The sequence below is a fragment of the Hylobates moloch genome, unplaced genomic scaffold (genome assembly GCF_009828535.3).
Source record: "Hylobates moloch isolate HMO894 unplaced genomic scaffold, HMol_V3 SCAFFOLD_9, whole genome shotgun sequence".
In the NCBI taxonomy this organism is placed as follows: domain Eukaryota; kingdom Metazoa; phylum Chordata; class Mammalia; order Primates; family Hylobatidae; genus Hylobates; species Hylobates moloch.
The window spans coordinates 33,229,852-33,254,205 of NW_026652284.1; the positions used below are offsets into that span (position 1 = coordinate 33,229,852).

At 41.0% G+C, this 24,354-nt stretch overlaps 2 protein-coding genes across 22 annotated transcripts in view; one reads left to right on the plus strand and one right to left on the minus strand.

Moving 5' to 3' along the window:
- Positions 1-2,764, minus strand: part of CSPP1 (centrosome and spindle pole associated protein 1) — a 131,673-nt gene extending 128,909 nt beyond the window's left edge. For all 16 annotated transcript variants that reach the window (XM_058443936.1, XM_032759622.2, XM_032759618.2 and 13 more), the window contains exon 1: positions 2,628-2,764. The gene's annotated coding sequence lies outside the window, so the exon portion shown is untranslated. The remainder of the gene's footprint in view (positions 1-2,627) is intronic.
- Positions 2,740-23,655, plus strand: COPS5 (COP9 signalosome subunit 5). Of its 6 annotated transcripts, none has more exons than XM_058443938.1 (9): positions 4,494-4,600; positions 4,955-5,232; positions 7,563-7,797; positions 8,792-8,920; positions 9,549-9,614; positions 10,379-10,464; positions 15,689-15,800; positions 20,778-20,926; positions 21,809-21,905. In XM_058443938.1, exons 2-9 carry the CDS (start codon positions 5,090-5,092, stop codon positions 21,888-21,890), a joined length of 1,002 nt encoding a protein of 333 aa, XP_058299921.1. In that variant the 5' UTR covers positions 4,494-4,600; positions 4,955-5,089; the 3' UTR covers positions 21,891-21,905. The 6 variants fall into 6 exon arrangements, with proteins under 6 accessions (XP_058299922.1, XP_058299921.1, XP_032615524.1 ...); XM_032759630.2 differs by lacking the exon at positions 21,809-21,905 and adding an exon at positions 23,417-23,655 and having other exon boundaries at positions 4,498-4,600; XM_058443939.1 differs by lacking the exons at positions 4,494-4,600; positions 4,955-5,232; positions 21,809-21,905 and adding exons at positions 2,740-3,025; positions 23,417-23,655.
- Positions 23,656-24,354: the final 699 nt, after the last annotated feature.

The window sequence follows — 24,354 nt, forward strand, 5'->3', positions numbered from 1 at the left end:
CCAAGACAGGCGGATCGCTTGAGGTCAGGAGTTTGAGACCAGGCTGGCCAACATGACAAAACCCCATCTTTACTAAAAACAAAAAAATTAGCTGGGCATAGCAGGAGGCTGAACCATTGCTTGAAAACGGGAAGCAGAGGTTGCAGTGAGCCGAGATCACACCACTGCGCTCCAGCATGGGTGACAGAGTGAGACTCTGTCTCAAAAAACAAACAAACAAAAAAACATATATGTGTATATATACGTGTGTGTGTATATATATATGTACATACATAAACATGATTCTTGTCCTCAAATTTGGACAAGATAATGCCCCCTGCTACAGAGGCTGACAGGGGTTTAGGAGCTGAATGTGAGATATCCATAATGGATACACTGGAGATATGAAGAAATCAATCTGAAAATGTCTAGAACTCAGAACAGAACCCAGGCTGGAAATAAAGATCTAACAGTGTTCAAAACAATCATTAAGGCTGTGGGAGAAGAGTTTTGTCTGGAAAAAGAGACCCTAGAGTAGGGAAACAGGACCTAGAACAGGTGTCAAAGTGTGGTAACATGTCAGGTAGGGGGAGGGGCCAGTGAAAGAGCTTTAGAAGAAAGGGAGGGACAAAGTGACCAGGACAATGTTTCTCACTTCTCGTCCATCCGGAGATCCATCTACCGAATGAAAGGTTCTCCATCTTTCTCCTGGCAGATGGCATCCACATGAGCAACTTCCTCCCATGAGTACACCCAAATTTTGACAAATTTCCCTAAATATTGCTAAGATGTAAATACTGTTGCTGGGGGAAAGGGAGGGAGGCTGGGAGACAGGATACAAAGAGAGAGTGAATATATAAAACCATGTTGAAGTCTTTCAGCAGCTATTAATAATACACACCCTTAATGGTGATTAAGGGCAGTAGCATAAATTAGCCTTCAGGTTATACCAAATTGCTGAAACACTTGCTCAAACACCCTTGCCTGCCACTCAGGAAAGTACATCAGAACCTAAGTCAGAATGATGTTAAAAGGATAATCTGAAATCTACTCAGATGTGTAACAGTTAAATCATATTTGTCTGAAAGCTTCATTTGAGGAAAACTGTACCGAAAGTATCCTGTTTCAATTTACTCTGTCTAAACTCACCCACTCCCTCCCAGGTGGCCATCTGGCAGAAGACTCAAACTTGGCCGGGCACAGTGGCTCAGGGCCGTAACCCCAGCACTTTGGGAAGCCGAGGCAAACGGATCACTTGAGGTCAGGAGTTCGAGACCAGCCTGGCCAACAAGGTGAAACCCCTTCTCTACTAAAAGTACAAAAATTAGCTGGGCGTGGTGACGTGCACTTGTAGTTCCAGCTACTCAGGAGGCTGAGGCAGGAGAACTGCTTGAACCTGGGAGTGGGAGGTTGCAGTGAGTCGAGATGGCGCCACTGCACTCCAGCCTGTACAACAGCGAGACTCTTGTCTCCAAAAACAAAACAAAACAAACAAACAAAAAAACTTGATCCTTGTGGAGCATTTCAGCAGACATTTGATCACCAGAAAGCTAGCGACCTCCTAGGGAGAAGAACGATATGGAGAAAAGAAAATACCTCAATAGCTTCCATGGAGCTTGTCAACATTACAAGTCATTCCTTCACACAGAATAGAGCCTAAGGAATTTGTAAAAAGCCTAAATTAGCTTTTTACAAATTCCTATCGGTTGCTTTTAGGCCCCTGCATTTTCCAAGGTGTTTGGAAACTAGGTGATGGTTTACTTCAGAATTTAGTCTTCCCCGAAATCCTAGTTAAGCGTCTTAATCCTATAATCTTGAGAGCTAGCCTCTCTCAAAAGATGAGTCCCATTAATAACATGTACTGACAAATGGATTCGGGTCTCACATAAGATTCCTAAAATCAAGGCAGTTAGAAACAAGAGGTTCAAGCTCAAGCAGTCGGGCAATCACGGGGGGAAATACAGTCACAACAGTACCGAGCTACGGTGAAGATTAAATAAATTTTACTAGCAAAGCAGTGCGCACAAGTGCTCCCACTTTAACAATAACAAGCACCGAGGGGCAAGAAAGGCGCTCGGGGAGGCTTGACGGAGCAGGGGGGGCCTGGCCGTTGGGGAGAGAAGGCTCATGGGAACCAAGGAACCGCTCGCCCCCGGGCCCTGGAGGTGGTTGACTAGGAAGCGTCCTCAGGCAACCAGCTATCAACAACACCGCGGGGAGTAGCGACCGCAGTGGCCCAGGAATCCGGACCGTGTAACCAGGGCACCTCCCCGAGCCCGGCAGCTGCAAGACCCCTGCTCACAGAACTCCCGCCCCCAACCCTCATAACTGAGTCACCGAATCCGGCCTCATGGCCGCGAAACCCCGACTCTCCACACCCTTAACTCGGGCACCTCCCCCACCGCGCCCAGCCGCCACGAGACCCCCTGCCGACAACAACCCCCACCCCCACCCCCAGATTCCAGAGCCTGTAACTCTGGCACGTCGCCGGCCTAGTTGCCTCGAGACCTACGCCCCGAGGGAGACCCTACCCCTGCCCCCGCTCCGGGGCAGCGAATGCAGCCCCAGGACCCTCCACCCTCAACCCACACCACCCCGGACCACACCCCGCCGCTCATGCTCCCCATCCGCGGCTGGCTGACTCTTACTCAGGGGAGCGGGCTCGCGTCCGGGGAGACACACAGTGCTCTAGAGGATCGTCGCGGACCGAAGTGGTAACAGCGGCCACCTGGCGCTGAAACAGCGTGACAGACCTCCGGGCCGGGGCTCCGCCCCTCAGGCCCAGCCCTCCGCCCGCCCTTCGCCAACCGCCGGGTGCGGCCCCGCCCCCACTGCAGGCGGCCGCGCGGCAAGAAAGCGCCCCCTGCTGTCCCGGAGGCCGCATAGCTGCCCGCTGCTCTCTCGGTTCGCCAGCACCCTGGCCGGGGACTTGGACAACACGTTCTCCTGCTGTGCCCAGGGGCTATTAAACTGTGGGGGCTACTTCTCAGGCTAAATCTATTCCAGCATCTCCAACCTCCCATGCACCAGCCAGCTTGGGAACAGTGTAAGAGCCTGGAAAGAAAAATGGGGAGGGGTGGTAGTGAGTGGAAAAGTGTTGGCATACCTCTCAGGGCATTACTCCTAGCCCAGGAGTGTGGTCAACGTTGGGTCCTGGGGTCTCATTACCATTTTCAACATATTATTCAGTTCACCCCAATACAATCGCATATGGCCATATGCTACCACTAGAAAAGAGACCTCTAGTTTCCCAGGAGAGTAGAACTAAGGGTAGGTATTAATGTACTATTTTACCCCCTAAACTTCTTTGTAAGATGGTTTTAAAGGAAATTTTCTTCAACTGAAAGTCAGTGCCAAAACAGCAAGCTGTGGTGTGGATTCGATAATTCTAATGTTTTTGTCTTAACTGATTATTACAACGCATTCTAACAGTTATAGAAGCACCTACGGAGACTTAGAGACATCATGGATGGAATGGTAATTGGAGTGTCAAGAAAGAGTTCGTGGTCGATCTCACTGGACTGTATTTTTAAAGATTAACAGGAGTTCCCAGGCAGAAAATTTACGAAAGAGCATTTCAAGCAATGCTGACCACATATGCAAAACCAAAGTAAAGATATCTGCATTGCTAGAATGAAAAGTTTCAAGGGGGGACTAAAGAGAGATGAAGCTGGAAGAGGTGCATAGGGGGGCCAGGTTGTTAACAACTGTGGTGCTATCTTTTCTTTTTTCTTTTTTTTTGAGACTGGCTCTGTCTAACAGGCTGAAGTGGCGCAATCTCGGATCACTGCAACATCCGCCTCCTGGGTTCAAACGATTCTCCTGCCTCAGCCTCCTGAGTAGCTGGGACTACAGGCGCACATCATCACGCCCGGCTAATTTTTTTGTATTTTTTTAGTAGAGACGGGGGTTTCACCATGTTGGCCAGGCTGGTCTTGAACTCCCGACCTCAAGTGATCCGCCCGTCTCGTCTGCCCAAAGTGCTGGGATTACAGGCGTGAGCCACGGCGCCTGGCCTGTGATGCTATCTTTTCAGGAAAGAAAAGAAAAAAAATCTTGAACACCTATGCTAGGTGCTAGGAGATAAAACAAGGAACGCAGACCTGCTCTCTGTGTCTTGAAACTTAAAATCTTGCACGGATGGAGGAATGAGATGGAGAAAAAAGAAAACCTAAAACACGTAAACTAATAAAAAAATTAAACATTGTATTAACTGTAGGAAGAAAACAAACCAGTTGCTGAGATTAATTATGCTTTGGGGACAAATGCGGTTCACAGGAGTGCCAAAGATTTAACTGTAACCTGTTATAAGAACTGAGCACTGGACATTTTCAGATCAGTAATGGCACATTATATATACGTAGATGTTGACTTTTACCAACGCGCAAAAAAGCAATCAAGGAGTACCCACTGCCTCCTCGCATCGATAGAAAAACCCCGTCTGCAAGTGAAGTGCCAAGCCACCACGAGCCCGTTAGCTTTTACGCATGTGCAGTGAGTCATCTTGAAGTAAACGGGAATGCCATGTTTATCTTCCTCTCAACCAGCTTCCAGAACTACTTTTAGCTCAGTTGTACAACAGACAGCCTTTTAGTCTTTCAACAAACTTATCTCATTTAAGGTACCTATACCCACACAAAACACTTTCCACCCTCCACATCCCACCCTTAAGGCTCCAACTACCTTTAATATGGCGGAGGCCGAGCCTGCGCAGTACAAGCAGAGAAGGCAAATACCAGTTTCTGGACTAACGTTACATGCCCTTCTTCCGGTGCAGAAGACTATACCATTCCCATACCCTATAATTTTGTTTGTTCTATTTCACACATATAATTTTCCGAGACAAGATGTTCTCATTTAAGCAACAAGAAGATTCGTCTCTCGCTATTACTGTAACTGCTGTTTATATCGTCATGTCCCGGAAAGGTCCCTGTCTTCCCTGAATGGTCTCTACCAACTTCACCTCCGGTTCTAGGTATCATGGCTGCCCCAAGAGTCTAGGTAAGAGTTTGTTCCCGTGGTGCGCAGGGTCAAGGCCCACACCCGGAGACCTAGCGAGGTAAAGTTGCGTCTTGGCTGTGGAGACGACAACTTCTCCGCTTCCTCGGCGATGGCGGCGTCCGGGAGCGGTATGGCCCAGAAAACCTGGGAATTGGCCAACAACATGCAGGAAGCTCAGAGTATCGATGAAATCTACAAATACGACAAGAAACAGCAGCAAGAAATCCTGGCGGCGAAGCCCTGGACTAAGGAGTGAGGAGGTCCCTGGCGAGACTCTGGGGAGGGAAGGGGTGGCGGAGTTTGAGAGACCGAGAGGGAGTGGGAGGTGAAAGGGGTGAAGAGCTTTCACCGACGGGGAGGGGGACAGAATATGCGCCTTGGATCTGCAAGTAGAGCCCAAGCCCTCCGCTGGGGCTTTCACTCCCCTTTCTGTCGCTTTAATCCATTTTCCCCCGGATGATGTAAGGGGAGAACAACAAGCGGTGATTTAAGTTGTCACTTCTGAACATCCGTATTGTCATATATGCCACACACCCTGCCTTGAACCCAGTGTCGACGTGCATCTTGTTTGGGTCTTCAACTAATCCCAAACTGGGGACTGCAGCTGTTTTCAGAAATCGAGTCAGCAGCCCAAGGTCTCAAAAATAGCTATGAGCTCTTTTCTTTTCTTTAATAGAGATGGGTCCTCGCTGTGTTACTCAGGCTGATCTCGAGCTTCTGCCTTCAAGCGATCCTCCCGCCTTGGCCTTCCAAAGTGCTGGGATTACAGGCGTGAGGCCTGGGCCTATAATAGTTTTTTGATTGCTGGTAATTATTTCGGAGGCACACGGAGGATCTACCTGGTATCTAAAATGTTACTCCCCCAGTTCCCATAAGCCAGAAATTATAAAAATAGAGCTTAAGACCTTTTGCCCTTCAACAATATCCATTTTTCCCTGGGAGTGGTGACAAGTCGAGGGATCTTTACCCATAATATTTATCTTTTCCTGAGAGCATCTCCTGAGAGATTTCCTGCTCTCAGGAAAAGATAATTGTTACGGGTTATGTTTGGGAGAGAGTAAAAAGAGCACGAAAGCTAACGGTTAGATAGAAAGGAGAGCTGTGGTCAACAAGAGGACATACTTCTACTGCCTCACAGTTTTTTTACAAGGCTAGCCTTGTCTCTCAGTATTCAGATTCCACAATGGTGAACTGCAGAAGCACCTAGCTGGAGATGTCCAGGTCATTTAATCTTCATGACAACCCAGTACAGTATATCCATCCTTTTTTTACAAATTAAAAAACAAGCAAATACATTATGTAATTTATGATCATACTGAGATAAGTGAACTCTTAACTGAGCAATGGTCAGACCTAAGATCAAATCTCACAGCTGTCACTAACTAGTTGATTGACCTTTGGAAATTTACTTATCCATCTTCATTTGTCATAATATGGAAATAAGACCTACTTATTGGTATTGTCATAGAGATTAGGTGAGATAATGTATAAAAAGAGTCGTCTAGAATATATGTAATAGGAGCACAGTAACTTGTCTTTCTTTTCTCCGGTAAAGGGAGAAGCCAAGATTTCGATTCATGTCTTGACTTCCAACATGAGGTCTACACATTTTTCAGCTTTTAGTTGAAATCTGGCAAAGCTTAGGAATTAAATTTGGATTCTTTCTGTGGGCAGACATCTAAAAAGGCTTTGTAGAGACGTTGACTGACTGCTCTGTAAGGCCGCTTAAGTTGCTTGGTTATCTGCTTGCTTCTGTAACAGGCTGTGCATTTTAGGTTCGTGTACTCTTAAATATTTGGAAACTGTCGGCCTGCCTCACTGTCTAATTGTGGCTCTAATTATATTCATCCTAGCTGTCTTAGGATGCATTAATGAGACCAAAATGTAATTTTATTCAAGAGTTTAATTCACTGATGACCAACTCTGAAATAGTGATCATAGGAGACTAGGATATTAGGGCTGCTTTTTAATTTAAGGCTGATATAACAGGGAAGCCCACCCTTCAACACTCTGTTCTTTGAGAGTAGGGTTAAGAGACAGGTTAATAATGCTGATAACAGCTAGCACTTATTAGGGTTCTAGTATGTGTAAGGCACTAAGCACTTTATATACATTATTTCATTTATTTCGTCCTAACAACAGTTATGAATATCCCTATTTACAGAAAAGGAACCGACATTCTTAACCATTAGGCCAGAAGGTTAGGCCTCAGAACAGTTAGGCACAACCATCCAAGCAGTCAGAATCCAAGACTGGGTGATTCCAAATTAATGGAGAAAAAGTCTGTTGAACTGGTCATGTTACTCCCTTATTTGTGTCATGTTACTCCCTTATTTGAATAGCATATTAAAAAACTATTTTAGACCTTTCCCCTCCCCCAAGGGGGATACGTTGCAGGACTATGACATACTTATTGTTTCCAGCCTGCAAAAACTGTCCTTTTCTACTTTTTCTCCCCGTAGTCTACACTCCCTTTCCATCGCTCTAAATTCCTTCGATACTTACTCTTTATCTTCATAAAAACTTTTCTGAAATTTTACTTTATATAAGAAATTTAATTACATTGTGATTTTGTTTTGCAGTCACCATTACTTTAAGTACTGCAAAATCTCAGCATTGGCTCTACTGAAGATGGTGATGCATGCCAGATCAGGAGGCAACTTGGAAGTGATGGGTCTGATGCTAGGAAAGGTGGATGGTGAAACCATGATCATTATGGACAGTTTTGCTTTGCCTGTGGAGGGCACTGAAACCCGAGTAAATGCTCAGGCTGCTGCATATGAATACATGGCTGCATACATAGAAAATGCCAAACAGGTAAAAATGTTGTTTCTTATAGTTTAGTAATTGCAAGTTAGAGTCTCAAGGTGACTTTTGAGTTTCTAGACTTAAAATTTACTTGCAATTTCATATTTAAATTTTAATGATTTATATGTAAAATGTATGATATTAAAAGCCTGATAAGATTTATAGCATGTTTTGTTTTTTGTTATTGTTGTTGTTGTTGTTGTTTTTTTTTCGAGACAGGGATCACTCTGTTGCCCAGGCTGGAGTGCAGTGGTGTGATCTCGGCTCACTGCAACCTCCACCTCCTGGGCTGAAGCAGTTCTCCCTCCTCAGCCTCCTGAGTATCTGGGACTACAGGCATGCACCAGTAGGCCTGGATAATTTTTCTATTTTTAGTACAGACGGGTTTTCTCTTTGTTGGCCTGGCTGGTCCTGAACTCCTGTCCTCAAGTGATCCACCCACCTCAGCCTCTCAAAGTGCTGGGATTACAGGCATGAGCCACTGCACCTGGTCTATGGCATGGATTTTATTTTTTTTAAACAAACTCTCACACTTATTATCAGATACGTGTTTAAAATAAAAAATTTGGAAACAACCTAACTCAGTTCCTGAGTATAAAACTGGCTAAATAAATTATGGTATATCCATCAGTGGACTACCAGGCAGCCTTTAAAAGAAAAAAAAAAAAAAAAGGTAACCATCATATATATTGATGATTTATATGAAGTAAACTCCAAAGCAGTTTATTGAGTGAAAAAGCAAAGTGTAAAACATTATTATGTTATGTGGTATGCTATTGTGTGTGTTTTTATCAATCTATATATGTGCAAAGAATATGTATTCTGTATACAAAGAATATCTCTGTAAAGGTAAGCAATTGCCTATAGATTTCGCATCTGGGCTGAGAAAACTGGGTAATTGAGCAGAAGGAGATGGGAAGGAGACTGGTTACCCTTATTGTACTGGTACCTTGTAAATTAATTAAAGAGTAATCTTAAACTTTTTTGCCCCTTCATTTGTTAGGTTGGCCGCCTTGAAAATGCAATCGGGTGGTATCATAGCCACCCTGGCTATGGCTGCTGGCTTTCTGGGATTGATGTTAGTACTCAGATGCTCAATCAGCAGTTCCAGGAACCATTTGTAGCAGTGGTGGTAAGAATTTTAAACCAGTTTAAGTTCTTTATGAAGATTTGCTGAAGCAGGTCTACTGAGAAATAAGAACAGTGTAGTAAAGAGAAATTGCTCTGGTATCAGTCTGCCTAGGTTTCAATGTGAATTCCATCTCTTAGAAGCTGGGACTTTGAGTAAGTTATTTAACCACTATGTATCTCACTTCCCCCCTCTGTAAACTGTGGGTAGTCATAGCATCTATGTCTCAGTGCCAGCTCATCATAGGCATTCAATCAGTGTTGACTGAACTGAGTTAAGCAGGAATTGCTAGAGCAGCTCTTATTATGTTCAGGGTGTTTTAAGTGTAATCCAGGTTTTATGAGGAAGGTAGGAATTATTCACCTCTTAAAAGGAAAAAAGAAAACTTTTTAAAAATAGATGAGCAAACCTTCAAATAATATTCTTAAATGTTATAATAATTTGAATCTCTAAGTTAGCTGTGAGACACTTACATTACCCTCTTACTGAACTTTTATGGTTTTTTGGTTTATTCTTATTTGGTTATTGTGTATGTATATAGTGTTACATGTATGTATACATTTCTAGGTTTATAATGTTTAAAAGGCATACAGTTTTATATCAGCAAATATTAAATATATCTTTCTTATAGATTGATCCAACAAGAACAATATCTGCAGGGAAAGTGAATCTTGGCGCCTTTAGGACATATCCAAAGGTAACTTTTTTTTTTTTAAGAGATAGAGTCTCACTGTGTTACCTAGGCTGGAGTACAGTGGCTATTCACAGGCATGATCATAGTGTACTACAGCCTTCATCTCCTAGGCTCAAGCCAACTCAGCCTCCCAAGTAGCTGGGACTGTAGGAATGCTTAGTAATTTTTTAAATTATAAGTGCTTACATTTTTAAAATTCCAAATATTTGACTTATTATTAAAGATATTAGGAATATCTCTTCTTATTAAAACAATTTAATAATATTTACAAAGTAGTAAACTACCACAAGCTGTCCCTAGCAAAGGGTAATACATTTATGTTATATATTGTTAATTTTACTGGGAAAGCAGTCTATTTATTAATAAGTATCTGTGTGCCTGTGGCATTCTGACAGGTACTAGAGAAAAAACAAGCTAAATCTATAGGTCTATTTCCTTCCCTGGCAGGAGCCTGCAATCTGAAATAGTTATTAGAACAACAGTACATCACCTAAGGAGAAGAAAAATAAATCTGTAAGCAAAATCCAGCCTACAGCCACCAAACAAGTTTGGGGGAAAGTAGAAACAGTATTTTTTTTTATTAGAATGCTCATGTAAAATATTTGCCTCCGAAAATTAATAATCCTATAGTTAGAAAGCTCCATAGAAAACATGATGTTTTTCTCATCTTTTTATATATTTTTTATATATACATATATATGTGTGTATATATATATATATATATTTTTTTTTTTTTTTAATCTTCTGTTCACCTCATTTTTGTTTAGGGCTACAAACCTCCCGATGAAGGACCTTCTGAGTACCAGACTATCCCACTTAATAAAATAGAAGATTTTGGTGTACACTGCAAACAGTAAGTAATTTAAAAACATTTCTGGGCCAGGCACGATGACTCACACCTATAATCCCAGCACTTTGGGAAGCCAAAGTGAGAGGATTGCTTGAGAACAAGAATTCAACACTAGCCTGGGCAACATAGTGAGACCCCATCTCTACAAAAAAATGTTATAAAAGTTAGCCAGATGAAGTCGCACAGTCCTGTAGTCCCAGCACTCAGGAGGCTGAAAGAAACCTTAGATATCAACCAGTCCAAGCTCCTTAGTTTACAGATGAGAAAAAAGGCATAGACAAAATGCATTTCATGATAGCTTTTACAATAATAGTATATGAATTTAGGTGAATGTTTGCATTTTTAAATTTTTTTCTTTTGCATTTTTTATTAATGTTTCAAACTAGCATGTCCTTTGCCTTTTACACAACCTAAACTTTTTTTAATGTACAAGATACTTGGCCTATATAAAATTATAACAAGTGAAAGATGGGTTCAGGGCCAGCTGACACTAGCATGTCTGCAGCCCTCAAAATATATAATTTCTACTGAACAAAGATTCTTTCTAATCTTTGAAAGATTTGAAAGACTAAAGAAGCCATATTAAAAAGTTAAAGTTATAAAGTGTAAGAATTCTTACTAAAAACCATTGTATTACGTACCTTCCCCCCTACCCCCAAGACATAGTCTTGCTTTGTCACCTAGGCTGGAGTGCAGTGGCGTGATCTTGGCTCACTGCAACCGCCGCCTCCTGGGTTCAAGCAATTCTCCTGCCGCAGCCTCCCAAGTAGCTGGGATTACAGGCGTGTGCCACCATACCCAGCTAATTTTTGTATTTTTAATAGAGACAGGGTTTCACCATGTTGGCCAGGCTGGTCTCAAACTCCTGACCTCGTGATCCACCTGCCTTGGCCTCCCAAAGTGCTGGGATTACAGGTGTGAGCCACCGTGCCCGGCCTACATACCTTTTTTAATGGTGAATTTTATGATGTATGAATTATATCTTAAATTATTTTAATGGTAAAGAAGCCAATGGGGACAGTTTTCTCTACCTTCTAAATATATCTCACCACCTCTCTTACTATCCTTTTCACCCAAGCCACTGCCATCTGGAGCCTCAATCGAGCACTTGCCTTCTGGCGAGTCTTTCTACTTGTGCCCTTCACTTCTTAAAGCTCTGTTTTCAGCCAGACTGATTCTGTTAAGATGTAAGTTAGATCATACTCTTCCTTTTCAGAATGACTTCCCATCTCATCAAGAACAAGATGCTTTGTCCTTATCACAGACTACACAACTCTGTGTGGTCTGGCTCCTACAGCCTCTGTGCACTCATCTCCTATCACTGAACTTCTGCTGGTCTGCAATCCAGCCATATTGACTTCCTTATGGTTTGTAAAATGTGCCAGCAGGCTCATGGCTCAGAGCACTGGCACTTGCTGTTCCCTTTGCCTAGAACGCTCTTATTTCCATGTGGCTCACTAACTGCTTTAAGCATTGACTGTCTCTTTACAGCGTCGTCCTAATAGAAAATGTTCATTAGTTCATTAGGCATGATAATGGTGTACTATTTTACCTACGTAAAGTAACACCTTCTGTTTCCTCTTTTCTCGCTTTTTCTTCTTAGCACTGTAACCATCTGGTATGTTTTGACATCTTTTTTTTGACCCCTTTAGAATGTGAACACAAATTTACTGCTGTATCCTTGGATTTAAAACAGGGCATGCCACATAGAAGAGAGGGCACCAAAAAAAATTACTGCTTAAATGAATAAATGATTATCTACTGCCCCCTTTTCTCTATACCACTTATCCCAACTTCAAAAAATACTTTGGCTACCCATGTGCTACTACTGCTCTTATTTTTCTATTTAGAGGTTCTTAGAAAATTATAGAATTTCTAAAATTGAATTTTTAAATATATGTGGTTTTCAATAATCTCTGATGTATTTCTGTAAATACAATTCTCTTTTCTTCCTTTTTTTTGGTTCTTGTTTTTTTATTTCAGATGGCGTCTCACTAGGTTGCCCAGGGACTACAGGCACACCACCGTGCCCAGCTATAGAAACAAATATATATTCAGATAGAGGTTTAGTGTTAATTATTTAATTTACCCTATTAAAAAGAATTTAATTCCTGTTTGAGAGAATTGCTCCTAAGCCTGGAAACACCTTTGCTATGATACTTTAATCTTCAGAGGAACTCTCAATTTTTTTTATTTATGTTGAGTTGTAGTGGTATCAAAGGTTTATACTTTGAAACAAAAAAGATTGAGACACTTTATGTTTTCTGTATTCAAACAGATCTACTTTCCCTGTTTGTCTATTCCATTAGTTTATCCTTCTGTCTTCCTTAAATAACTTTTTTTAAGATCTTGTTGCATACCAAGCCTTAAATAACTTTCTTTTGGCAAATACCTTACCTTGCCACTCTGAAATATGAGCCTACCAAAGAGGGATAGCTACTTTGCTAGCGGCCTACATTGCTAAAGACTAGAATTTTGAACCCGGAATTGCTAGAATATTCAAAAATGTTCTTTTTTTTTTTTTTTTTTTTTTTTAAAAACGGAGTGTCGCTCTGTCACCCAGGCTGGAGTGCAGTGGTGTGATCTCGGCTCACTGCAAGCTCCGCCTCCCAGGTTCACACCATTCTCCTGCCTCAGCCTCCCTAGTAGCTGGAACTACAGGCACCCGCCACCACGCCTGACTAATTTTTTGTATTTTTAGTAGAGGTGGGGTTTCACCATGTTAGCCTGGATGGTCTCAATCTCATGACCTCGTGATCTGCCCGCCTCGGCCTGCCAAAGTGCTGGGATTACAGGCATGAGCCACCGCGCCCAGCCCAAAAATGTTCTTTTGTGTGTGTGTGTGATTGAGTCTCACTCTGTTGCCCAGGCTGGAGTACAGTGGTGCCAACTCGGCTCACTGCAACCTCCACCTCCCAGGTTCAAGCGATTCTCCTGCCTCAGTCTCCCGAGTAGCTGGGATTACAAGCACACACCACCAAACCCAGCTAATTTTTGTATTTTTAGTAGAGACAGGGTTTCACCATGTTGGCCAGGCTGGTCTCGAACTCCTGACCTCAGGTGATCCGCCTGCCTCAGCCTCCCAAAGTGCTGGGATTACAGGCATGAGCCAACGCACCCGGCATGATGTCTTTAATTTATTATGTTTTATTTCCTCACTGCTAAACTTTAATCAGTAAGCATTTTTGCACTTTGGGAGTCTGAGGCAGTGGATCACTTGAGGTCAGGAGTTCGAGACCAGCCTGGACAACATGGTGAAACCCCGTCTCTGCTAAAAATACAAAAAATTAGCCAGGCATAGTGGCGGGCGCCTGTAATCCCAGCTACTCGGGAGGCTATGGCAGAATGACCACTTGAACCTGGGAGGCAAATGTTGCAGTGAGCCCAGATTGCACCACTGCACTCCAGCCTAAGTGACAGAGCGAGAGTGCGGCTCAGAAAAAGCATTCTGTTTTTAAAAGGGTGCCTATGTGTCTTTATATTTTGCACCACTAACCTCTGAGTCTGAACCTCTGTCTCTTCTCATCTGCCCTGCTGCAGTGGCTTCCTTTGTGGAATCCCTGCCTCCAGTTTCTCTCCTGTAATATCTCCCGATGGTACTGCCACAGCCAGGCTTCTATAAAACACCCCTTTGACTGTATTATTACTCTACTCAAGTACCTTCCATTCTACTCAAGCACCTTCCAAGAGTCTAGGTATCTACAGGATAAAGTTTACATTTCTTTTTTTTTTTTGAGACGGACTCTCACTCTGTCGCCAGGCTGGAGTGCAGTGGTGCGATCTCGGCTCACTGCAACCTCCGCCTCCCGGGTTCAAGCGATTCTTCTGCCTCCATCTCCCAAAGTTTGGCCGAGCACTGTGGCTCCCAGCACTTTGGAACGCCAAGGCAGGCGGATCACCTGAGGTTGGGAGTTCAAGACCAGCCTGACCAACATCGTGAAACCCCATCTCAACCAAAAATACAAAAATTAGCTGGGCATGGTGGAGGGCGCCTATAGTCCCAGATACTTGGGAGGCTGAGGTAGGAGAATCGCTTGAACCCGGGAAGCAGAGGTTGTGGTGAGCTGAGATCACGTCATTGCACTCCAGCCTGGGCGACCGAGCAAGACTCTGTCTCAAAAAAAAAAAAAAATTTTTTTTCTTAACCTTTTGTGTAACATCCTTCACCACCTAGACCCCAGCATAGCTTTCTAGCTTCCCCTCACATAATTCTTCTCTTGCTAAATTTTCTAGCTAAACCCATTGTCTTATTATCTCTTACATCTTTCCTTTTTGTGTGTTGATGCTCTCTGCCTATGCCCTCCTTGCTCTCCACATATCCATACCATAGACTCAAAAATGTTTACCCTACACCTTGCCTTTTCCCCAAGGCTTCTCAGGCAGTTCTAGCTCCAAGTGATCACTTGAGCTCCTCTATATGGAGAATACTTACTATCTCTAACCCTTAGTTGGTAGGTGATTCATTTTATATAGCACTATAGCGTCACTTATCGTTATTCAATGTATATCATTATATTTAATTTTTTTGTGGGTTTAGACCACATCCCCCATATAAATGTTGAGTTCCTTAAGATAAAGATGTCTCATGCTTTTTTATATCCATTAATACGCAGAAGCATGTGTAAGTTTAAGATGTAAGTTTATATCTTAAAAATATATATATTTCTCAGACATTTAACTAGATTTTTCCTTACTATGCCCTGATGATAAGTTAGGCACGTTTGAAGGTGGGAGCAATTATTTTAGATGCCTTAAGGACCTACCTTAAAATTTGCTTTTCAAAAAGCAGTAGGTCCTAACTGGGGAATTAGGAAGGGAAGAATGGGAATCCACATGTCATTTTTATTATTTTAAAAAGGCTAACAAAAATTATAGTTGACCCTAGAGAGGCAGCTCATTAAGTTTATGTGCTGTTGGCTTGAATTTATGAACTCAGTAACAGGAATAAACTTGTCATTCAGAAGTTTTGACTGGTTGTTAATAACATTTTGGGAATTTCTGGGCTCTACAGAAAAAAAGGAATAAAACAAGAAGTTTAGTAGGAGATTTGGATCCACAACCCTTGAAGTGTGAGGAAACATGGTTAGCTATTGCCTTATTGAAATAAAAACTAAAATGTGAATATTTGAGAATAAAGTGTAGCTCACTTAAATCTGGCCATAACTTTTATGTGATGTAGTTCAATATTTTTTTTTTACTTACTAAGTTTTATGCTTTTATTTCATAGATATTATGCCTTAGAAGTCTCATACTTCAAATCCTCTTTGGATCGCAAATTGCTCGAGCTGTTGTGGAATAAATACTGGGTGAATACGTTGAGTTCCTCTAGCTTGCTTACTGTAAGTACTATACTTGTAAGGAATGCATTTGAATTTTATCTAAGCTCCATGGCAGTTTAATATCTGAAACAGCGTTTCACAGAAAGGCTGTACCTGACTTGGCCAAGACACCAGGGCTAGGGTGGGATTCTGCCACCAGAGCTGGATTAGGATTTTAGGCCAATTCAGGATCTGTGTCATGACCCATAGAGACCAAGTCTAAGTAGCAAATAGAGTGTCCAGATCAGGGTGAGATCTGCCTCTGCCATAAGGAGATTTATGGATAAAAAAATACACATATTGATTTTTGTGTATCAAGTGTCTCAGCCTGGACTCTGGTTACAAGTAACAGGATACCTAATGAAACTAGCTTAAACAAGAAAGGGAATTGTGTAAGTTGCAAAGTTGAGGAGTAGGGCTTAACTCAGGCACAGCTAAATTTGCATTCAACCAATATTATGAGGTCTTGTTTTTTTTCTCTCTCTCAGCATTGATTTCGTCTTAGTTACCGCTAGTTTCAGGCTTCATGTGAAAGCAAGACGGCAGCTTTAGCTTTAGACCTCCAAGTCTCTCAGCTTCATGTTCAAAGATAAGGTCAAGATACACACATAGACACACACTCACATATTTCCGGGCAAAACTTCATTGTGTCTGACTGGCTTTACTTAATCACATGCCCATCTTTAGGCCTGGTGTGGGCCAACTGAATAAGCTTGATGAGCGGCTTGGGCCACAGCAAGTACTTTACTGCTGAGCTGCAGCGTAGAAAACTCCTTCAGGAGCTCAAGGACTGAAAATGGGGAGGAGAGGTTCCCAGAGGGAATCAGAATAGCATTACTCTAAAGCAGTAAATACTGGGAGAAAAAAAAAAAAAAGAGGCCAAGCACAGTGGTTCACGCCTGTAATCCCAGCACTTTGGGAGGCCAAGGCGGGTGGATCACGAGGTCAGGAGAGGGAGACCATCCTGGCTAACACGGTGAAACCCTGTCTCTACTAAAAATACAAAAAATTAGCTGGGCGAGGTGGCGGGCGCCTGTAGTCCCAGCTATGTGGGAGGCTGGGGCAGGAGAAGGGCGTGAACCCCAGGGGGTGGAGCCTGCAGTGAGCCGAGATCGCGCCACTGCACTCCAGCCTGGGTGAAAGAGCGAGACTCCATCTCAAAAAAAAAAAAAAAAAAGAGTGTCACTGAATTTTTTCTGATAATATCATAAAAACTTCACATGTTTGGTAGGATATTTAACAAGCTTCTCTATATTTAGAACTTAGGAACAATGTTTTTACTTTTCTAAAAAAGTAGGCCATTTCATATACTGCAGTATATATAGTGGTTAGAACCACAGGATTTAGAATTAAATAAACTAGGTTTGGAGAATATGAGCTATAGCAGCAGGAGTCATAGCAGGACCAGCACTTAGAAGTTTCTTATGCTCTTTGCTGGAGTATTGGTTGAAAGGAGTACAGCTGAAACTGTAACCAAAGGAGGCATTACGCTTCCAGAAAAATCTCAAGGTAAAGCATTGCAAGCAACAGTAGTAGCTGTTGGATTGAGCTTTCAAGGAAAAGGTGGATTCAACCAGTTAACGTGAAAGTTAGAGATAAAGAATTATTCTCCCAGGATATGGAGGCACCAAAGTAGAGAACTACTTTGCCACTCTTCAGGTTTATTCAGTTGACCTGGAAGGCCAAGGATTTTTTTTTTCTTTTTTGTTTTTTGAGGCAGGGTCTCTGTCTCTGTTGTCCAGGCTAATGTGGTAGCACGATCTCAGCTTACTGCAGCCTCAACCTCCCAGGCTTGAGCGATCCTCCTGTCTCAGCCTCCCAAGTAGCTGGGACAACAAGGGTGAGCCACCACACCTGGCTAATTTTTCTGTCTTTTTGCGGAGACAGGGTTTTGCCATGTTGCCCAAGCTGGCGTTGAACTCCTGGGTTTGATCAATCTGCCTGCCTTGGCCTCCCAAAGTGCTAGCATTACAGGCCGTGAGCCACCATGCCCAGCCAGATTATTTCTTATTTAGAGATGCTGACATTCTTAGAAAGTATGTAGACTGAAGTAAATAACTATTGAAATGCCATCAACATGAAGCTGCTCATTGCACTTAAGTTCTGAAATATTTAATTATGTAAATAATTTCCATGTCTCTTCTATAATAAACAAATGATATCTCTACTAAAAAATAAAACTGACTTTGAAAACAGCTCTGCCACTTTACTAGTTCTGAGTGACTTTCAGAAAGTTATTTAATGTGACTAAGCATTTCTTTCTTGTAAAATGGTGATATACTACATACATCATTAAGTACTCTGAGAAAATTAAATGGGCTACTTTATATAAAGCAATTAGCAAAGTGTCTGGCATATAATAAAGCCTCAATAAATGATTTTTTTTAATTTGGTGCATTATATTCACGGGAAAAGACCTCACTTAAGCCTATTATTTACTGGAATTTTTTTTAGGCTAGTCAAGTGAAGCAGTGTATTTACTGTTATTTTAAATACAACTCTGACAAGCTTTCTGTTCTTTTTTCCCTTTTTTCCTTTCCTTTTATTTTATTTCCTTTTATTTTATTTCCTTTTGTTATTTCCTGTTATGTTATTTCATGTTATGTTATTTCATGTTATTTTATTTCATGTTATGTTGTTTTGTTTTATTATTTTATTTTATTTTATTTTTATTTTATTTTATTTTATGTATTTTAATTTTGAGACAGGGTCTCACTCTGTTGCCCAGGCTGAAGTGCAGTGGTGCAATCACATCTCACTATAGCCTGGACCTCCTGGACTCAGGTGATTTTCCCACCTCAGCCTCCTGACTATGGGATGTACACCACCATGCCTGACTAATTTTTTATATTTTTTCATAGAGACAGGGTTTTGCCATGTTGTCCAGGCTGGTCTGGAGCTTCTGGGCACAAGCCTTCTGCCCACCTCGGCCTCCCAAAGTGCTGGGATTACAGGCATGAGCCACGGCGCCCAGTATCTGTTCTTATTTCTTATCCTTAGTAGTCAGAAGTAGCAAATTAGGATGGAGAATGATCATAATAGCAAATATGTGTTACATGCTTCCTATGTGCCAGACACTGCTAAGTGTTTTATATGTGTTGTTTCCTTAGAGGCAAGTATACTAATAGCAGCCAGAAGTGACACCTGATGGCTAGGGGAGAAAACACTGTTAAGACCAGAGCAGTCTGAACCTTTGTATAAGGCAAGCAGATCTACCTACTCAGCCCAATGTCTGTCCCTGTATTCCAGCACTGCATAGATGAGGACATTAATAATCAAGAAAAGGTTAAATTACATTTCTCCCTTTTTGTTGTTTTATGTATAGTACATTGCAGCATTTTAAGAACAAATATGTAGATATATGTTCAACTTCTCTCTTCCCCCAGCTAAGGAAGTTAATTATAGCATGTAAGCTAAGTTATTTTCAAGTTTAAGAAATTAGTTTACTATATTCATTTTCTGCACATTTGAAATGTAATTGGATATCTTTTATTGTCATTTTAATGGTATAACTATTTCTGGTAGCCTGTATTTTTATGGCTTAAATAGCTTTATAAACTTTAGGGTTTTTTCCAAGTCTGTGGGAGGAAAATACATTGGTTTCCTAAACCATTTAGATCCAGACAAAATGAATATAATTGTATCTTTTAAAAAATACTAAGTTTGTAAAAATCACTGGAAGAACTGGTGGCATTTAAAGAGCTCCCTATAGTAAGCTGTGATGGCAGCAAATAACTTTTCTTGTTTGGTGACTGACTGTCTTTCCTTGCAAACTGAGCAAATAGAACGACACTACTTTTTGCCAACTAGTTTATTTCCTCTTCATACTCTTCTATTGAAGATCTAAGAAAGAAATACAATGTATACTTAATAACTTTGTGAAATTTTTTTTGTGTTTTAGACTACAATTAAAAAGTGATACCCCGTAAAAATATTGGTAAAATATGTAATATTACAGTTTCTCAAATGTAGGTATACATGTGAGCATATAGCAATGCTCTATAATTGTGGTTATAGCTAAGTGAAGAGATTATAGATGTGTTTGTTTACTTCTTTATATTGCTCTACATTTTCCAAATTTTTTTGTATAATTATTAATTTTGTAACCAGAAAAGTTTGTTTGTTTTTTTTTTTTGAGACAGAGTTTTGCTCTTATTGCCCAGGCTGGAGTACAATGGCGCAATCTTGGCTCACTGCAACCTCTGCCTCCTGGGTTCAGGCAATTCTCCTGCCTCAGCCTCCCGAGTAGCTGGGATTACAGGCTCCTGCCACCACGCCCAGCTAATTTTTTTGTATTTTTAGTAGAGATGGGGTTTCATCTTGTTAGCCAGGGTGGTCTTGAACTCCTGACCTCAGGTGATCCACCTGCCTCAGCCTCTCAAAGTGCTGGGATTACAGGCATGAGCCACCGCGCCTGACCCAGAAAAGCTTTTAAAATGTTATTTTTATAAATATTGTCATAAGTACTAATTCTAAAAGTTCAACAAAAACAATAGCAAAATTAGTTAATATTACTAAGCCTTTACTAGGTGTCATGAACAGTCCCAAAAACCTTATATGCATTACTTCATTTAATTTTCACAGTAGCTCTAAGGTAGGAATTATCGACTCCCTTACCATTTTCAGAAGAAAACCTGGAGGCATACCTCAGGCCTTCAACTAATCTGCCATAGTTCCAGAACCTGGACTTAGGTCTGTATACTTCAAAGCCTCCCATAATAACAAATATTAGATTTAAGCAGTCAAGGAGAAAAATTCCAAGTAATCTTGAAATTATAAAAGGGAAAAACATCTATCTACACTTGAACTGCCTGAATTTGGAAGCAGATTTGCAAATGTAATTTGACTTCTCTCCTCACTGACTATTCACTCAGATTTTATAGTGGAATTCTTTGCAAATGAAATATTTTTTGTAGAAAATTAGTTTACATTAAAATATATAGATTTTTAAGTGGTAGACTTGTGTTTTGTAGTGACACAATACCACTTTCCCTGCAGAATGCAGACTATACCACTGGTCAGGTCTTTGATTTGTCTGAAAAGTTAGAGCAGTCAGAAGCCCAGCTGGGACGAGGGAGTTTCATGTTGGGTTTAGAAACGCATGACCGAAAATCAGAAGACAAACTTGCCAAAGCTACAAGAGACAGGTAAGAGTAAATCTATAAGATTCCTGTTGCCCCAACTCTTTTTCTTTCAAAATTTGCAAACAATAGTAGTATTCAGATTCCTTATATCTCAACTTAGTTACAACTTAGAATGGTACCTGAATATTAACTTCTTGGAAACTTTAGGAGTTGTCAGACACAAGTTTTAACTTTGAAAATTTAGGATACCTCAGGTAAGAACATTAAAAGGCTTAAAGATCTAAGCAGTGTTATGGAACACTCCCAGTCACCTTTTCTAGGTTCAACTAGAAAGTTTAACAAAACCAGCCCTTAAGTGGATCTTTAAAGTGTGTGTGTGTATGTGCGTGTAACTAGGATTTCTTTTTTTTTGAGACAGTCTCGCTTTGTCGCCCAGGCTGGAGTGCAATGGCATGATCTTGGCTCACTGCAACCTCCGCCTATCGGGTTCAAGTGATTCTCCTGCCTCAGCCTCCCAAGTAACTGGGAATATAAGCACCCGCCATCATACCTGGCTAATTTTTTTGTATTTTTTGTAGAGATGGGGTTTCACCATGTTGGCCAGGCTGGTCTTGAACTCCTGACCTCAGGTGATCCGCCCACCTGGGCCTCCCAAAGTGCTGGGATTACAGGCGTGAACCATCGCACCCGGCCAAAATTAGGATTTCTTAAATTTACAAGATTTTAATATTCAATAAAGCTTTAAATCCTAAGATATTACAGAAGTGATTGTCTCTTAAATTGTGCTTCTAAAATAGTAATTTAGTATCCCAAATTTTACTACCAGAGATTTTATTAGGAACAAATTTGGGATGTGTTCTCTAATAACTTATGAAATAATTATGTGGACCTTCAGATATGTAGGCTATACAAAGTTGCAAAAATTAATAACATTTACTTTCACAGAAATTTGAATTTTAGGCCGGGCACAGTGGCTCACACCTGTAATCCCAGCACTTTGGGAGGCCGAGGCGGGCAGATCACCTGAGATCAGGAGTTCAAGACCAGCCTGGCCAACATGGTGAAACCCCGTCTTTACTAAAAATACAAAAATTAACCGGGCGTGGTGGCAGGCACCTGTAATGCCAGCTACTCGGGAGGTGGAGGCAGAAGCATCACCTCAACCCAGGAGGCAGAGATTGCAGTGAGCCAAGATGGCGCCATTGCACTCCAGCCTGGCCAACAACAGCGAACTCTGTCTCCAAAAAAAAAAAGAAAGAAAAGAAATTTGAATTGTAATGCAATAATTAGGGGCAGAAAGGAAGGGAGAAACATATTGACTTATATACACACTTACATGTTGGTATCAAATATATTTATCTATTTTAAGAACTGGTGTGGTTTATAGGGAAAAGAAGAGAAAAGAGTAGCTAAAGTGTATCCTGGGATTGGAGGTCATTTAGGGTTAGGCTTATTTCACTGCCATCTTCTGATTGGGTTTTTAGAAGGTAGAGCTAGTGGCCTGCATAAAAGCTGCGTTTTTCGGCTGGGCATGGTGACGCATGCTTATAATCCCAGCACTTTGGGAGGCCAAGGCAGGCGTATTGCTTGAGCTCAAGAGTTCAAAATCAGCCTGGGCAACATGGCAAAACCCCATCTCTGCAAAAATTTTTTAAAAAATTAGCTGGGCATGGTGGCGCACATCTGTGGTTCCAGCTACTTAGGAGGCTGAGGCACAAGAATCACTGGAGCCTAGGAGGCAGAGGTTGCAGTGACCCATGATTGTACCACTGCACTCCAGCGTGGGTGACAGAGTGAGACTCTGTCTCCAGAAAAAAGTATTTTTCGTTAGCATCAGGAGTCATTTTAGATACTTGCTTTGAGTGTGTGTTTTGTTCATCTGCCTTTGTGTATGTAATTTATCAGTTTATCTACATTTATTTCTCAATTTCTTATGAAGCAAAAATTTTACTATGGCAATGTCTTCAATTATATAAGAAATAGAACAGAAGTAGTAATCAAAAGTAGAGAATTTTCCTTTTTGGGGTAGCTTTACAAGAATTGCATTCTTCTGAGTATTGGTGGGGTTTTGTCATTGCTTTTGCCTTATACTTTTTATCATTTCTAAAATCTAAGGCCTTCACCCGCTAACCTAAGTTTGACTTCTAATTGTTGGAGGATGCTTGTGATTATTTCAGAAAAAAGCATAGTATTCTTTAAAATTATTTGTCAAATTATCCTAAGTAATAAACAAGGAATAACAGATTTTAATGTAATATAATATTAGAATCAGTCTCTAATTACAGGTTTGTATAATTTTACTCACCTAAAACAGAACAGTTGTATCAAATTTTACATTGTCATTCTCGTGAAAGTTCTAGTAAGTGATGAAATGGTCAAAAAGACATATGGAAGACTAATAAAATCACAAGGGAAAACTTCAGATTGGGGTGGTTTGAGAAGTATGAATAAAACTAAACTCATTGGAGTTACATGGATGGATTGGGGCTGATCTTGTGTGTTTGAAATAGTTTTCAATTTATGACATCATGTGATGTGTGTTTTTTTTTCCAGCTGTAAAACTACCATAGAAGCTATCCATGGATTGATGTCTCAGGTTATTAAGGATAAACTGTTTAATCAAATTAACATCTCTTAAACGGTCTCTGAGAAGTACTTTACCTGAAAGACAGTATGAGAAAAATATTCAAGTAACACTTTAAAACCAGTTACCCAAAATCTGATTAGAAGTATAAGGTGCTCTGAAGTGTCCCAAATATTAATATCCTGTAATAAAACTCTTTCAAATGAAATTGTCCTTTGATTTTTTTGTGGGAAGATTCGCAATATTTTTCTAGTATCCATTACAGTTCTTGAATATGAGAGAAAATATATTTATTAGAACTTTCTATTTTTAAGAGTTTAGACTATCTAAATTAGTCAAAGAATTTCAGCATTTCACTTGCCATACTGATTGTCAGAACCACTTTTCAATTTGTCCCTTCTTTTGACTGTCTGTAAGTAAAATATAATTTAACAACAGTTAATTATTTTAATAATGTATTAGGAACACTTTTAATGTTCCTCCAAAACATTAGCTGGGTGGTACCATAAATTATTTTCCTGAAAATCAAATACTTATTAGAGACAGCCTAGCACAGGGTATCTAGTCCTTCAAATATTCATCACATACCTTTCCTGAACTGGCGACTGTTACTCTCTGGAAATATGCTGAACAAGCTAGACGTGGCCACTGTCCTCACAGAACTTCTGGAGGCTAAAGCTTAATTAACAAGAACTTAAAGATACTGCTATGAGGGGAGAAATAAAGTGTGTTGGGGACTCGTGGGGAGGAATGCATATCCTCAAGAGGGGTCAGCAAAGTTGGCTTCCTGAAGGATGTGGCCTGATCATTAAGTTGAAATATGAAAGGATTAGCCAGAAGAGAGTAATAGGGTGGTGGTTACTGTTACAGGCAGGGAGTACAGCAGTGTGTAGAAGCTCAGAGGTAG

Coding starts and splice junctions, on each gene's coding strand:
- COPS5 (XM_032759630.2), top strand. CDS start 5,090: ATGGCGGCGTCCGGGAGCGGTATGGCCCAGAAAACCTGGGAATTGGCC. Junction 5,233..7,562: donor GCGAAGCCCTGGACTAAGGA/GTGAGGAGGTCC, acceptor TTTGTTTTGCAG/TCACCATTACTTTAAGTACT. Junction 20,927..23,416: donor GCCAAAGCTACAAGAGACAG/GTAAGAGTAAAT, acceptor TTTTTTTTCCAG/CTGTAAAACTACCATAGAAG.